The 13,075-nt window shown below is 39.9% G+C and overlaps 2 protein-coding genes across 4 annotated transcripts in view; one reads left to right on the top strand and one right to left on the bottom strand.

Annotated features, from left to right (window-relative positions):
- FARP1 (FERM, ARH/RhoGEF and pleckstrin domain protein 1) overlaps window positions 1-4,795 on the top strand; it is a 353,198-nt gene extending 348,403 nt beyond the window's left edge. For both annotated transcript variants that reach the window (XM_072622073.1, XM_072622072.1), the window contains exons 26-27: window positions 512-663; window positions 3,714-4,795. In XM_072622073.1, coding sequence (XP_072478174.1) covers window positions 512-663; window positions 3,714-3,795 — 234 coding nt within the window. In that variant the 3' untranslated portion in view covers window positions 3,796-4,795. The remainder of the gene's footprint in view (window positions 1-511; window positions 664-3,713) is intronic.
- Window positions 4,796-9,136: 4,341 nt separating this feature from the next.
- The window catches only part of STK24 (serine/threonine kinase 24), a 135,974-nt gene continuing 132,035 nt past the window's right edge, over window positions 9,137-13,075 (bottom strand). For both annotated transcript variants that reach the window (XM_072622075.1, XM_072622074.1), the window contains exon 11: window positions 9,137-10,195. In XM_072622075.1, coding sequence (XP_072478176.1) covers window positions 10,159-10,195 — 37 coding nt within the window. In that variant the 3' untranslated portion in view covers window positions 9,137-10,158. The remainder of the gene's footprint in view (window positions 10,196-13,075) is intronic.

Below are 13,075 nucleotides of genomic sequence, written 5' to 3'. Positions count from 1 at the left end.
AACTTGCCCTAGTCTAAGATTCTCATTTTCCTATTAAGCAGGGCTGTGATGAAAAGCATAGTCATGGAAGACGACTGGGTATAGCCAAGAAACATCAAACTTGTTCTAACTCCTTGTTGTAAGCTTCTAGACAATATCTAAAGTTAGGGCGCAGGGAGAACAACATCAGCCATTTTTACATGGGCTTGTTCATCTTTATCCACCTTGGAGGAGAAAAGAGTCATGATTTAATTACTCCCAATTGTCAGGAGCTGTTTGTGAGCAATTAGGACTGGGTGGATCAGTTGACCAGGGTTACATAGCTACGTATGCTATCCCCAACCTAACAGGGTTATGGAGAACAGTTATCAAAGTGGTCCATGGAGTAACCAGTTCTGATGAGTACCTGAGCATCAAGGATGGTGCTGATGAGAAAGCCATGTTACTAAGGCTCTAGGGACAATTTACAAGGCAACTGTGGTTGAGCTAGCCTCTGACTGCTTTCCAAACCTGTTCTGCTCATTATTTCTAGGACAATCATCCCTTAGCCAGTCTGCCTTTATTAGGATATTCACTCACCATTCCCTTGGAATCAGAGAACATCCACAAAGACTATGTGTTCAAACTACACTTCAAGTCCCATGTCTATTACTTCAGGGCTGAGAGCGAATATACATTCGAAAGGTAGGATTTTTTGTGTATTCGATTGACCTCTTACCTGGGCAGAGCGCATCTTGTTTATTGAATGCAAGACTTTCCTATAGTGATGGAGTTAGCCCCTTTTGGCTACAAGGACGGTAGCCTCACTGTGTGTCTTCACCATGGCTCTCTGCGCTCTATGATTCACAAATAAGAATTCCTTTATTTGATACGGATGGGAATATACAGTCTAATATTAGACCGTATTTTAGTTCCATTTACAGCAGCCAAAAGAGTCCTCTAAGTGAGTAGTGGCCTCGATGCTTCATTTGGTGTAATGTGGGAGAATTCATGTTTCAGAAATCAAGTTCCTCCACTGTGCAGTTTGATCTTTCCTACTTGTATGTGGGTGAGGTTAATGTAGGAAACTAATTGTTTTAATAATTCTAAATTCACTTAAACACTCACAGCAACGAAGAAACTGTTATTTGAATGGGGGCCACCTTTTATTTGGATACTCCAGGTTGCTTTTCCCTCCCTCATTTCTTTTCTCCCCACCTCCCTAGGAATCTAGTTCCAGAAGCAGTTCCTTGTGCATAACAGAAAATAAATATGTAAATAGAGATGGGGGAGAACTTGTTAATGATGGTCTGATGCAAAGAAAACAAAAAATCCGTTTCTTTCTCCTGTCAGAGAAACAAGTAAAAAGAAGCAGCCCAGAAGATACTTGAGAAGAGAGAACTGATGGGAAGGGAAAGCAGTGCTCACCTGTACATAAATACCATTTTCATAAGCAAAGGATATGAAATAAATTTCAACACTCAAGTTCAATGGCTAGGGAAAAAAGATATATGCCCTGAATATATACATTATAAATGTGTCATATAAATGCTAGGTAATAGCACAGGAAGAGTCTTTGATCTAAATTGTAATGAGGTTTTAAACAAAACTAAAACTCTAGGTGACAGTCCTATACATAATGTCTAATTAGAATTCAGGTTTGCAAATATATTATCCCTATTTTTATGTCTAGCAAATAATTTAAAGAATGCTGAGACATTCCTCTAAAAGGAATCCTTGGAACATCCATAAGGCCATGAAACAGAAATAACCAGCATTTTTCCTTCCTAAAATGTACCACCCAGAACTAAATGTAGTATTCTGAACTTGGTCTGATGAAAGTACATTATGTTTCCTGTTGTGTGCAGCATGCTCAACAACTGACGTAGCAGTCCACTAAGCCCCCCAGATCCTGAATACAGAATATCCTCTTAAGCTTTAATAGTTTATAACATAAAAAAATGAAACAAATCTAATGAAACTAAGTAGGACAATAATTGTAAAGTTGTCCATGGTGTTTTGTTTGTCAGAAGCAACACAGAGCTATGAATCTAGTTTGATTTTGTGAAATCCTGACTGGTTAGCAATCTCTTAACTTTGTGATGTCTGCAAATCTGACACAGGGCACCTTCTAGGGATTCATCCAAATCACTTACAAAAATACTGAACGATACAAGGCCAGGGGCAAAACACTACAATACACCCTATGGGAGACTTTCCCCCAAACGGTCTTTGATTCATTTACAACCATTCTTTGCACTGGTCATTCAGCCAGTTCTGAATGCTCTTAATTTATAGAAGCATCTTATTCACAAGTGAACGCATGACATGCTTGGCTGAAATACAAGCATGTACCTGTGTCGTGCTGTAAGAAACTGAAATGAAGTTATTCGAGCATATGACCAGTTCTATGAAATTAGGCCTGCCTTTTAGAAGTGCTCATAAACCACATCCTTTTTAGAATTTTGCCACAATTCAAATTTCCTGGTCTTTAATGCTACCCCTCCTGTTTCCCAAGATCTTTCAGGTCACTGAGAATGGCTTAGCAATCGCATTTCAGGATGGAGTTAAGACTCATGGCTACAAGCACATGAGGCTTCTTTCCCATCTCCTCCATTATCTTTGGAAGAGACAAGCTCTGACAAGAGCCTTCGCACCCACTTGAGCAGGGAATGGGCCTTTATTTGGTCTCCCTCTTGCTCCTTTTTGTTGGGCTTAGCTTCATTTTGGAGCTTCCAGCTACGGTTCTAACACAAACACACTCTTCTTGTGGAATCATACATGCCCTCGTTTTCATCTCATGTATTTCTTTATGATCCGAGTTGGTCTGTGAGTTTCCAGAGTACACAGATTGATCTCTTCAGGCAATTTTCCCTTTTCTCATTCAAAATCACTTCTCTTCAGAATTCCATTTTCAGAGTCACAACCCTTTGGAGTAAAATTCACCTGCAGAATACTAGGTCACAGAATCATACCATATTCTTTCCTCAAACTTTTGAACTGACCTCCTTCAAACTGTATCTGACTTTGCTTTTTCCTCTGTTACAAACTCTGTGATGAAAATTTGTCCCAAAGTTCCCTTTACTTCTCCTTCAGTAACTAGTTGTAGAATGACAACTCCACGACCACTCCCCTTAAAACTTCTACTTGTAGGAGTCAACAGTTGTGATTACTTTGTGCCAAGTGCTGTGGAAACAAAGGAAGGCAAAAACAGGGTAAAGGATGAGGAAACAGGGTTTGTGATTTGCTCATTTCAACAGATTTTTCAGCGTCAAGTGGCTAAAGAGGCTGTTAAAAACCAGGAGGTAGTTTATTTGAATTCAGTTTTCAATATCAGCTTCTTGTCACTGTAGCTTGTGAGGTATTACTGAGTAAAAGGGTTATTTCAGTCCAGGGTTTTAAACTACTAAACTAATAAAATAGCTGGATATGGTAACAACAGAAAAGCCATACTTAACCTTCTACCTAAAGGTCCTACACTCTAGCTCAGTTTCATTTTACAGACAAAGGATGAAGGTTGGTGACTGCGTCTTTGTCTCCCAACTCTAAATATAGCGTGACTGATCTTGAGTCAGTAGGTTAGAATAGATTATCTCTATGGGCCCTTCTAGAATCCCATACTGATTCTCCAATACCAAATGCCATACTTCCCTTTATTACTGACAGTTGTTCAGAGAAATCATCAGTATAGTTAAGATTGTGTGGGTTGGTTAAAAAAAAATTTAAGAATCTAATCTTTTGTATTCCCCATCTAGGTGGATGGAGGTGATCCGGAGCGCCACCACCTCTGCGTCACGTGCTTGTGTCCTAAGTCACAAAGAATCTCACGTGTATTGATGGCCGAACACCCATGTTTCTCGTTCCAGCTGCTTTTCTAGAGGACGTCTGAAATTACTTTCTCCTGTATTAACGAAGTCTAGTAAAATTAAAACAAGTGGTTTTGCAGCAACTCTTGTCTGTCCCAGCAAAGCTGTTTTTAATCTAGTCTTTCCGGCTGTTGACTCCCCATCCCGGTGGTAACAGAACCACACCACCTCCTGTCCTGTGTGGTGTTCTGTAGGTCCTTCTCTTGGTGTGCTGTTTTTTTTTTTTTAAGCTTGTGCCAGTATTAAAATATCTTTCTTAGAGTGCCAAATGACATTTCCTTTCCTCCAAGACTGCACCTTAAAAAGCAGTACAAATGTACCTGCCCCTTCCCCGTGAAACACGTAATCCCATGTGCAAGTGCTAGTTCTTTTTCTTAAAAAAAAGAAAAAAAAGAAAAAACTTTTTATTGTTTTCATCAGCAGACTGCATTTTTAAATGTAATAATGGCTTTTTCACAGTGTATGATACACCCTAGAGGCAGTCTTACAGTAAAGGAGGTCATTTTCAGATTTTGTTTTTCAATCTTTCTACTTTATTAATCAAGGAATTCCTACTAATTTTCTATTGTTATAAAAGTTTGCAGCACACAAACAATATTTCACTTCGGGGTTTCATGTTATAATGAGCTACTTACTCTATGACATTTATCAGACCTTTGTCTTGGTGCAAGTTGACCAAATTGTTTACCTGTTAATTTTGAGAAGTAATGACTATTTGCAAAATGTAGTTTGTTTTTTAAAGAGAAACAATGAAACAGAAGTCCAGTGCAATATTATTTGGGCTATAAATGTACTGTGAATGGTGTGTACAATGGGAAGATATTAAGCTGTGGTGTTTTGCTGTTTGTTTCACAAGCATGAAAAATACCTGTATGTCATTAACCATGGGCCATTTGTGACATGTTAAGTTATGAAGAGTGTTTTTTGTCGGCTTAAGTGGATGCAGAAACACTATAAAGTAATGGTACTTACTCCTTTTCCCCAGGCTTTCATTATTAAGACCTTTATCCTACTGAAAAGAATTCATTTAAAACGAAGCATTCTGTGGGCACACAGACTGTGACTGTCTCTTCTGTTATCTCCCTCTTGCCCTGTGGTCATGGGTTATTAACAGTAGTGTGATATTTTACGTGCTGGACTGTTGGTATCCACAGGGCATCAATCAGGTGCAAAGACAGGCAAGAAGCATCCATGACTGTTCCCTTACGGGTCTGAAGGCCTTTGCTAATGCAAGTCTAAACAAACCATAGAAGAGCAGAAGCCCAGCTCAATGAACACACCTCTCTTCCCCCAACCCCACCAGCCAGGCTAATGCTGCCTCATGGAGGGTATGAAGGAAGGAATTTTTGCTGGATCACAAAGACTTCCCAGAGCTGAGGCTGGCTTTGATAAATATGGAAACTGCAATTTTGAGATGGACTAGTAGGTTTAGACTTTTTCTTCACTTGCCTTACAACATGTACCAGATGGTTTAAAGTACTAACAACAAAAGGGAATAAAAATACCTCACAGCACCACTGGGCATACCACAGTTTGAAGGCAATACAACTTGTCCTTTCCTTCCTCCTCCTCCCTCTGATCTGGGGAGGGTGGGATTATCGCCCTGCACACTACAATTTCCTTGCTAGGTTGGAGGCACAAGGGGAGGAAAACTCTGTAAGAAGACAAGATTATTGGAGTCAAAAGGGGATGAATTGATGAGGTTAAATATACTAAACTGGGAGGAGTTACAGGGTAAAGGAGTAACTCTGATGTCAATGCCATCGTAAGAAAACTGGGGGCAAAAGAGTGAAGAGATATCAGTCCTCCCCCCTCCCCATTTGTTTGTCATTACTGGTAGACTTTTCCCTCCATCATTACACTATGCTGACAGAAAAATCCAGAGCTAAAAATGGCTTCTTTCAGTTCCAGATGTAAACCTGGAGAATCAGAGAGATGAAGGGACATGTCCCAGATCACAAAGGTAGTGAGTGTCAGAGCCTGAGTTTGAGCAAAGGCTTCCAAAACTTACTGAGGACATAAGTGGCTCTGTGCAGTGAGTTCGTTAACCACCTCCTCCCCCAAACAAAGCGTTTGGCTGACAGCTTGTCCTGTGCTCAGCGTTCTCATAGCCAACCAAGGTACTCAGAGGTTGTCTTCAAGCATACCCTTACAGCAGAGTGGAGATAAACTTTTTACATACCACTTACGAGCTCTGGCCAACAGCTAGCTGTCTGCTCATTTACACCATGAGGATAGATAAGCAAGGTGGGAGAGAATAACTTTGTGGAAGAAAGGAGACTCAAAACTTAGAAAAAAAAAAACGAACTTATTAACCATTCCTGGACCACTGGCTTGTTTCTGAGTATCCTGGTTTTCCAACAAGTTTGAACTAAGATAGGAGACTCTCTCCCCCTGTGAGGATCAATGCCTGGCTGATGGTGTACCTTAAAGATGCAATGAAATTTTCAGAATCATGGCCACATGGATGTTTACATCTTTTGGAAGAATTCCATTCACTGACTTTTCATGTAAACCTTGACCCAGGAAGTGAGTTTGCGATTACAGATCAAATGACAAGTATGGGCCCATCTTCTTCACTTGAGACACATTAAAATGTTTACATTTTAAAAGCCATTTGTGGCCAGAAGTGGTCTGTATGTCAACATTTTTCTACTAGATGTATAGTTCCAAATACAAATGGACATTTTCAAAGAAATGTTTTTCACAATAATGACATTTCCCTTCCCCCTCCCCCTCCAACATCTCTCCCCTCAAAGTACATCAATAACTTCCCCATTAAGTCTAGTCTACAGAAACTTGATAACCATGCCTATCAAACTAGTATTAAATGTCCTCTTTATTTTTTCTGTTGCATAAGCATGCACTGTTAATGACTGGTGGGGGTTCTTTAAAGCATTTGCACGTTGGGGTGGGGACAGGATTGGAGAACAAAGCCACAACGGGAAAGTGACATAATAAGGGCAACTCTTCTCAAGGTTGATTAAAATCCACCCACTGGTCCCAGGCCATGACTGGATTTTCAGAGACATCATATAAACACAACATTATTCCCCCCAAAAAACCATTTTATGTGATCTTTACTGTCTCTTACATTTTACAGTATACCTGTGCTTAACAACACTTCCTATGGGTCTACCTCTGTGTGTGTGTGTGTGTGTGTGTGAGAGAGAGAGAGATAGAGAGAGAAATACGGAAGCTATGTTTTTCACTTTTAGAGGAAATTATAAAAAATATCCAAAATGACCGTGTGTTTTAAAAACATACACACACACACAACATGCTACAGAAAGCCCAAGAACTGAAATAGATACCGTAAGTAAAAGTTAAGGATATCAGAGGGGGAAAAATAACTGTTAGGAAGAGAAATAGGAGAACTGTTTCATGACTTTCCCAAGATACCACCTATTCCAACAGCAGGCCCCACAAGGACAGAGATGATCCATCCATCTAGTGCAGTTTCAGGGATGCTGAAAGATTTCCAAAACGGTAAGGTAATAACCCCAAATACCAAGTTGGACATTGGCTGGCCAAACCTGAAAGGCTAAGTATGCAATCACTATCTTTACCCAAACAAGAGTAATTTAAAGACCTTTTTCTACAATAAGCTTTTGATATATACAGTAAGTCATTGATATATGACTTGAGTTAATCACTGTATCACTAAGCTTTATTTCTTCTAAGCCACTGACCTTCTAGTCTATCTCTAGAGGCCTATGAAGAATGTCTCATCTAGGATAGGTATAATTTTAAGTCCTACAGCACCCATACTGCTGGAATTATGGGTTGTACGTGCATGGACAAATGAACTTGGAAGTGAGATGGAATCTGAATCAGAAGGGACTCTGAAGGGCAAGTGTTTAGTCCAACTCAGACTAGATTCCTTTAAGAACACTTGATATCACAGAAGACCAAATCTCCTATTAAAAGTCTTTCCTTTTTGGAGACGTTATAATGCAGAAAAGCATACTATATAATGCATTAACAATTCAGAATTTTCTGAACTTAGGTACTCATACATAGAAAGTCTCAGCTCCCTCAAAAGAAAGTCAATAACCCTCCACAAGTTTTCCCCAAATGGGAGGTAATTCAAAGCAGTTCTACAAATAACAGAATTCAGACCTACAATTTTAAGATGATTTAAAGACTAACTATTAATATAAAAATCCTGAATAATAAAGCCTGGCCCTTCAGAACAAAATTGGCCTCAGCACTGGAAAATATCTATAATCTTTGCTGATTTCTAAGTTTAAAAGGAATTATGAATCTTTCCAAACTGCTGTTACCTTGTCATCCATTTTACCTTTAAAACAATGCTATTAACACATAGCTGCCAGAGAAAACCAGCTCTTTATTTTAGTGGCCCCTACTTCTGAAATGAACTCTGGTGTGTACATGACTCATGGAAGCCAATTCTGACCATACAGACTCGGCAACATAGGCTGAAATAAGCCCAAAATTGCTCGTCAAGATGAAACATTTGTTGTAATATGCTGGGGACAGAGATGTACAACTAGACTTAACAAATTAAGTTATGTTTATTTCCTACAACCAAAATGTATCCCACACAGAAATTCACGGCTCAACCAAGGTCTGTTTCTAATTATCTAATATCACAATATAATTGAAGGTAGAATTTAAAAAAAAAAAAATAGTGCTTCCTCCATTCAGATAAAAACCTAAAAACCACCTGGCAATCTTTTTTCCTCATCACTACAGTACGTAGTGCCCTAAGCCAATGGGCATCTCACATGCCTAAACTTTGCATACAACTTCAGTGTTTCCAGGAATTACTTGCCTTCTCGCTCTAACACAAGGACAGGCAATGAGATATTTAACATTCTTTAAAAATGACAATTCTTAAAAACATGTAAGAAACAAAGGTACAAACATATCAATACAACCTTATGTTAAGACATTCAGTCATGAAACCTTAAAGCAATTCAATGACCCTGCCCGATCCAGGGAAACCAAGAGTTTCCTTGTACCTTTTGAAAGGTAGTTTCTACAAGAAGTCAGTGTGCCCTGGGAACAACACAATGACTGACAGACCGTCCATATTACAGCAGATATTTCTCACAAATATTTGTCAAAAACACCAGCAACATTCATCCACATCTCTTCAGGGAAATGCACAGGACCCTGAATAAAATTCAGTGTTCTAAAATGAGCCATTTCTTCTAGCAGTCTTCTGTATGGTTTCCTTCAAAAACTGAGGGGGTACCTACACTCACACAAACACAAGACACAAGAAATGGTGGAAGGAAATAACTTTTCTCTTACAGTCACATTTCAAGGAGATTTTTCAAAAGTGGTGTAATATAAAATTTATTCATGTAAGCATTCAGACATGTTTAGGTGGGAAAGATGATATTCAGATTCTACTACAAGGTTCAACAGAATATAGATGATACATTTGGTGCAAAATTGGCAGTGGTACAATTTAAAACCAAAATGAAATGAGGATACTTAATCTGGGGGTGGGGGGAGAACTTAAAATAATTTAAAGCTTTGTGAAGCTAGCCGCCTTCCAATTTAAAACACTGAGAAATAGTACCATCATTGAAAAATGAAAGCAACCTCTGTGTACCAAGAGATACGGGGTCAAAAAAACCCCTGCATTTGTTCAGGTACAAACAGGAGCTGTCCATAGGAGGGCATAATTATTATTGAACGGCAAACCCTGTAGATACCAAATCAAACCCAAATCAACGGTCACATCATTCAAAATGTACATGTAATAAAGGCAAGGCAATATATTCAGTTATGGCCCGTCAAATATTTACTCCACTAACATTATCTACAGAAGCACTTGGCCATTTTGTACACAGTGATTTCTTATGCACGCTGAAAGGGTTTCAGTAAAAATGACACTATATACAAATCTGTACACAGATCCAACAGAGCGATTCTCCATCTCCTGTGGGAGTTATCAACTTAAAGCAGGATACCTGAGGTTTCACAATATCTTTAGTTGCCTTATCACAATCCCAAATATACATTTCAGGGTTGGTTTATTTTTCTTTTTTTTAAAAGATATTTCCCTTGAATATATGCACTATGGTTAAAATTAAAAACAATAATAACAGTAATAAAATAAAACTAGCTTTAAGGAGCTGACACACCACCCAACTGGAAGACTTCATCTTGCTGTGGGCCACTGGGGAATGTTTGTTCTGTGGACAGCTCTCCCTCCTCCGGCCGTGGGAGATGATCCCTGCAGTCAGTCACACACCTCTTCAAGGAGTCACCGCAGGGTCTTCTTGATTTTTTTTAAAAAATAGAAAAGGAAAGAGAAAGAAGGAAAAACAAAAACCCAAATACTAAAAAAATTTCAGTGGGATGAAGTTCCTCCACCACTCAGTGAGTATCTGGGGAAAGAAAGAAAAAAATGACATCACTTCCCTGCCACAGTTCACTAAGCCAAGGAGTGACCAAAAACAGGTGAATTTAAGCAAGCACAATTCCTCTCCCAAATTATCCAATTCATTCTTCCAGCCACATCAAAAGTGAACCTGAGAACCACAAGATATATTAAGAAAAGGAAGAAGGAGCAGGGGAATAAAGCAGAGAGCCCTTCCAACTAAACTTCCAAGCCAGAGTACTTCCTAGGTCTTTGAAAGGCATTTCTTCAAAAATCAATTACTTCATTTTCAAGCCTATAATGCACCTGGAGCCGAGCCGCCCCCCGCCCCCCGTTACATTAGCGCTACATCGGCTATCTTTGTGAAAGAGTGCTCTGGAAGTATGGGATCTCTATACTGGAAACAGAAGACGGGGCGATGAAGACCCCTGAAAGATAGAGGCCATGGTAGGAAGGCCTTGTAAGAACAAGAAAGGGAAACCCTTACTGAAACAAAACATGAATTAATGAGTGATTTCACTGTCAACAAGGGGAAAAAAGTCCCATTTAAAAGGGAAAGCCATAGAAAACAATTCTTGAGATAAAAGATAAGACTCTTAAAAGATGTTTAACATTCAGCAACTGCTTATGATTCATAAACATATTTCAAAAATTAATTGTGACAATTGAGGACATAGCTGACCTAGTATCTTGCATCATAACTGCAGAAAAAATATTTAAGGGCTTACAAAGCAAGAATAGATCAAATAAATATGAAGAGTTATATATGTTAATGAGGGAAGGAGGCAAGGACGGAAAGGAGGGCAGAGGGGAGAATTTATTAAGAGCCTTGCCAAGGATAGTGCCAAGTGCTTTACAAGCATTATCTCATTTAATCTTTACAACAACCCTGGCAGGCAGGCGTAATTATTATCTCCATTTTACAGTTGAGAAAACTGAGGCAAAGTGATACGAAGTTAGGTCTTCTGGACTCCAAGCCCTCCTATCTGCTGCCTGTAAGCAACAGAACTACTCGTTTTTTTCTTTTTATAGGAGTTGTGATTTCTTTGGTGCAGAGAATTCCCAGCAAGGGAACTCCTACCGATGCAGATGGGAAGCTGCACAGCAACTGAAAGTCTGCACAAGGTCCCAGGGACACTAAGGCTCAGAACTATTAATTTCACACAGGTCTGGCCAAATGGCAAGAGGAGTGCTGGAAACGCTCCTCCACACAAGGGTAACACAGGGTGCTTGGGGATCCCTTCCCTGATAATAACCATCTTCATAATGAGAAAACAGGTGGTGCTCAAATGCACTAAGCAAGCACTCACAGTAGCCTTTGCAGGCTAATCCTTATACAAGTGAAGACAGTTCATTATACGAACTTTTAATTCCTATCCTCAATAAAATTCAAGACATTTACAGAGCAGTCACAGTTCTCAGGAAATGCACTTGCCCTGATGAAGACAGAGGGGTCGGGCTCAGTCAGCAGCTCTCATCCCCTCTCCCTGGGGGGAGCCACTTTGCCAACCATTTTTTTTCATCTCTATTCCAAGGAGGAAGGAGAAAAGCAAGAGAAAACAAAAAGGAAAAAAAGAGGAAGGCAAGAGAAAGAAGGTGAGCCTTACTGAAAACTGGCTCATCTCTTTATCCCATGCAATGACCATCCAACAAAAAGCTTGGGGAATTATCAGTCACAGTCAGGTCTCAATAAGCCACACTGACCAAGGTGAATGCTGGCCCCGGACTTTGCTAGGCGTGAGGACAGCAAGGTGGAGAGTCACAGCACGACTGAAAGCACACTGGGCAGGGGAGCCCCACGTCTCAAAGAGAGGATGTAGATCCCAGAAGGATGGGGATAACCCATGATGCACCGGGAGCAGAACGCAGTAACTCCATTCTTTCTTTAGGACCAAAAGGGACGATAGAAACAATCTATGAAGGGGACTTGGTCTAATGCTACTTTAATTAATCTGAATATTCTAAGGTGTGTCTGAAGAACACTCAAGTCTCAGAACGTCTGCCTCATTTTGCCCAAAATGTCACCACAGATGTTGGATCACAGGTTCAAGAAAGGAAGGAACCTCAGAAGTCAGTAAGTACAAATTCCCTCATTTTACAGATGAGGAAACCGAGGCACAGATGTTAAGCAATTTGACCAGCCTCATTCAGCTAGTAAATGTCTGAGACAGGACAGCAACCAGGGTCTTTCTGACTTCATTTACAGCACAATCAAACAATCAAAAAAGGATTTTACTGTGTGCTAGGCACTGTGCTATCTGTTATAATGCTATCTTGTGATAAACATGGAATTCTGACAACAGCATTGGATTTCATAGATATCAGAGAATTAAGAGCTCTTAGAGCTGGAAGGGACTGTCTAAACATCGTCTCTATGTCTGTCATCCTCAACGAATCTTACAAATATAAATTCAGTGAAAGCCTTTAACAAGAAACAACTATTTGGGGAAACTGAGGGGCAGAGTGGAGAGTGTTGGATTTGGAGCCAGGAGACCCAGGTTCAAGTCAAATCTTCCCTCTGCCCCTTTAGTGCCTGTGTGACTTTAGGTAAGTCACTCAAATTCCCCAGAGTCTGATTTCCTCCCTTTTAAGATGAGCTGTGTGAGCTACAGGACTCCTAGGTGTCTGTTCTAGCTCCAAATTCATAATCCTTGTCCAAAACACTATGTAATGCTCTGGGCCAAATCTGCCTGTGATCTGCCTGCGAAAGCAACAGTCCTTAGTGCTTAAATGAACTTTATCACGACAAAAGCTTTGTCCTAAGAGTACTTTAAACCAGGAAATCAATGCCAGAGTGACAGATGTGGGCTGGTGTGTAGCCAAGGGACTGCTCCAATTTCAGCTGTTAGTCACAGCTTTAAGCTCTCAAAGCATCTTAATGATTTTT

This window comes from Notamacropus eugenii, chromosome 6 (assembly GCF_028372415.1).
Source record: "Notamacropus eugenii isolate mMacEug1 chromosome 6, mMacEug1.pri_v2, whole genome shotgun sequence".
NCBI classification, from domain to species: domain Eukaryota; kingdom Metazoa; phylum Chordata; class Mammalia; order Diprotodontia; family Macropodidae; genus Notamacropus; species Notamacropus eugenii.
The sequence above is the reverse complement of the archived record's forward strand: the minus strand, read 5'-3'. Positions and strand labels throughout refer to the sequence as shown.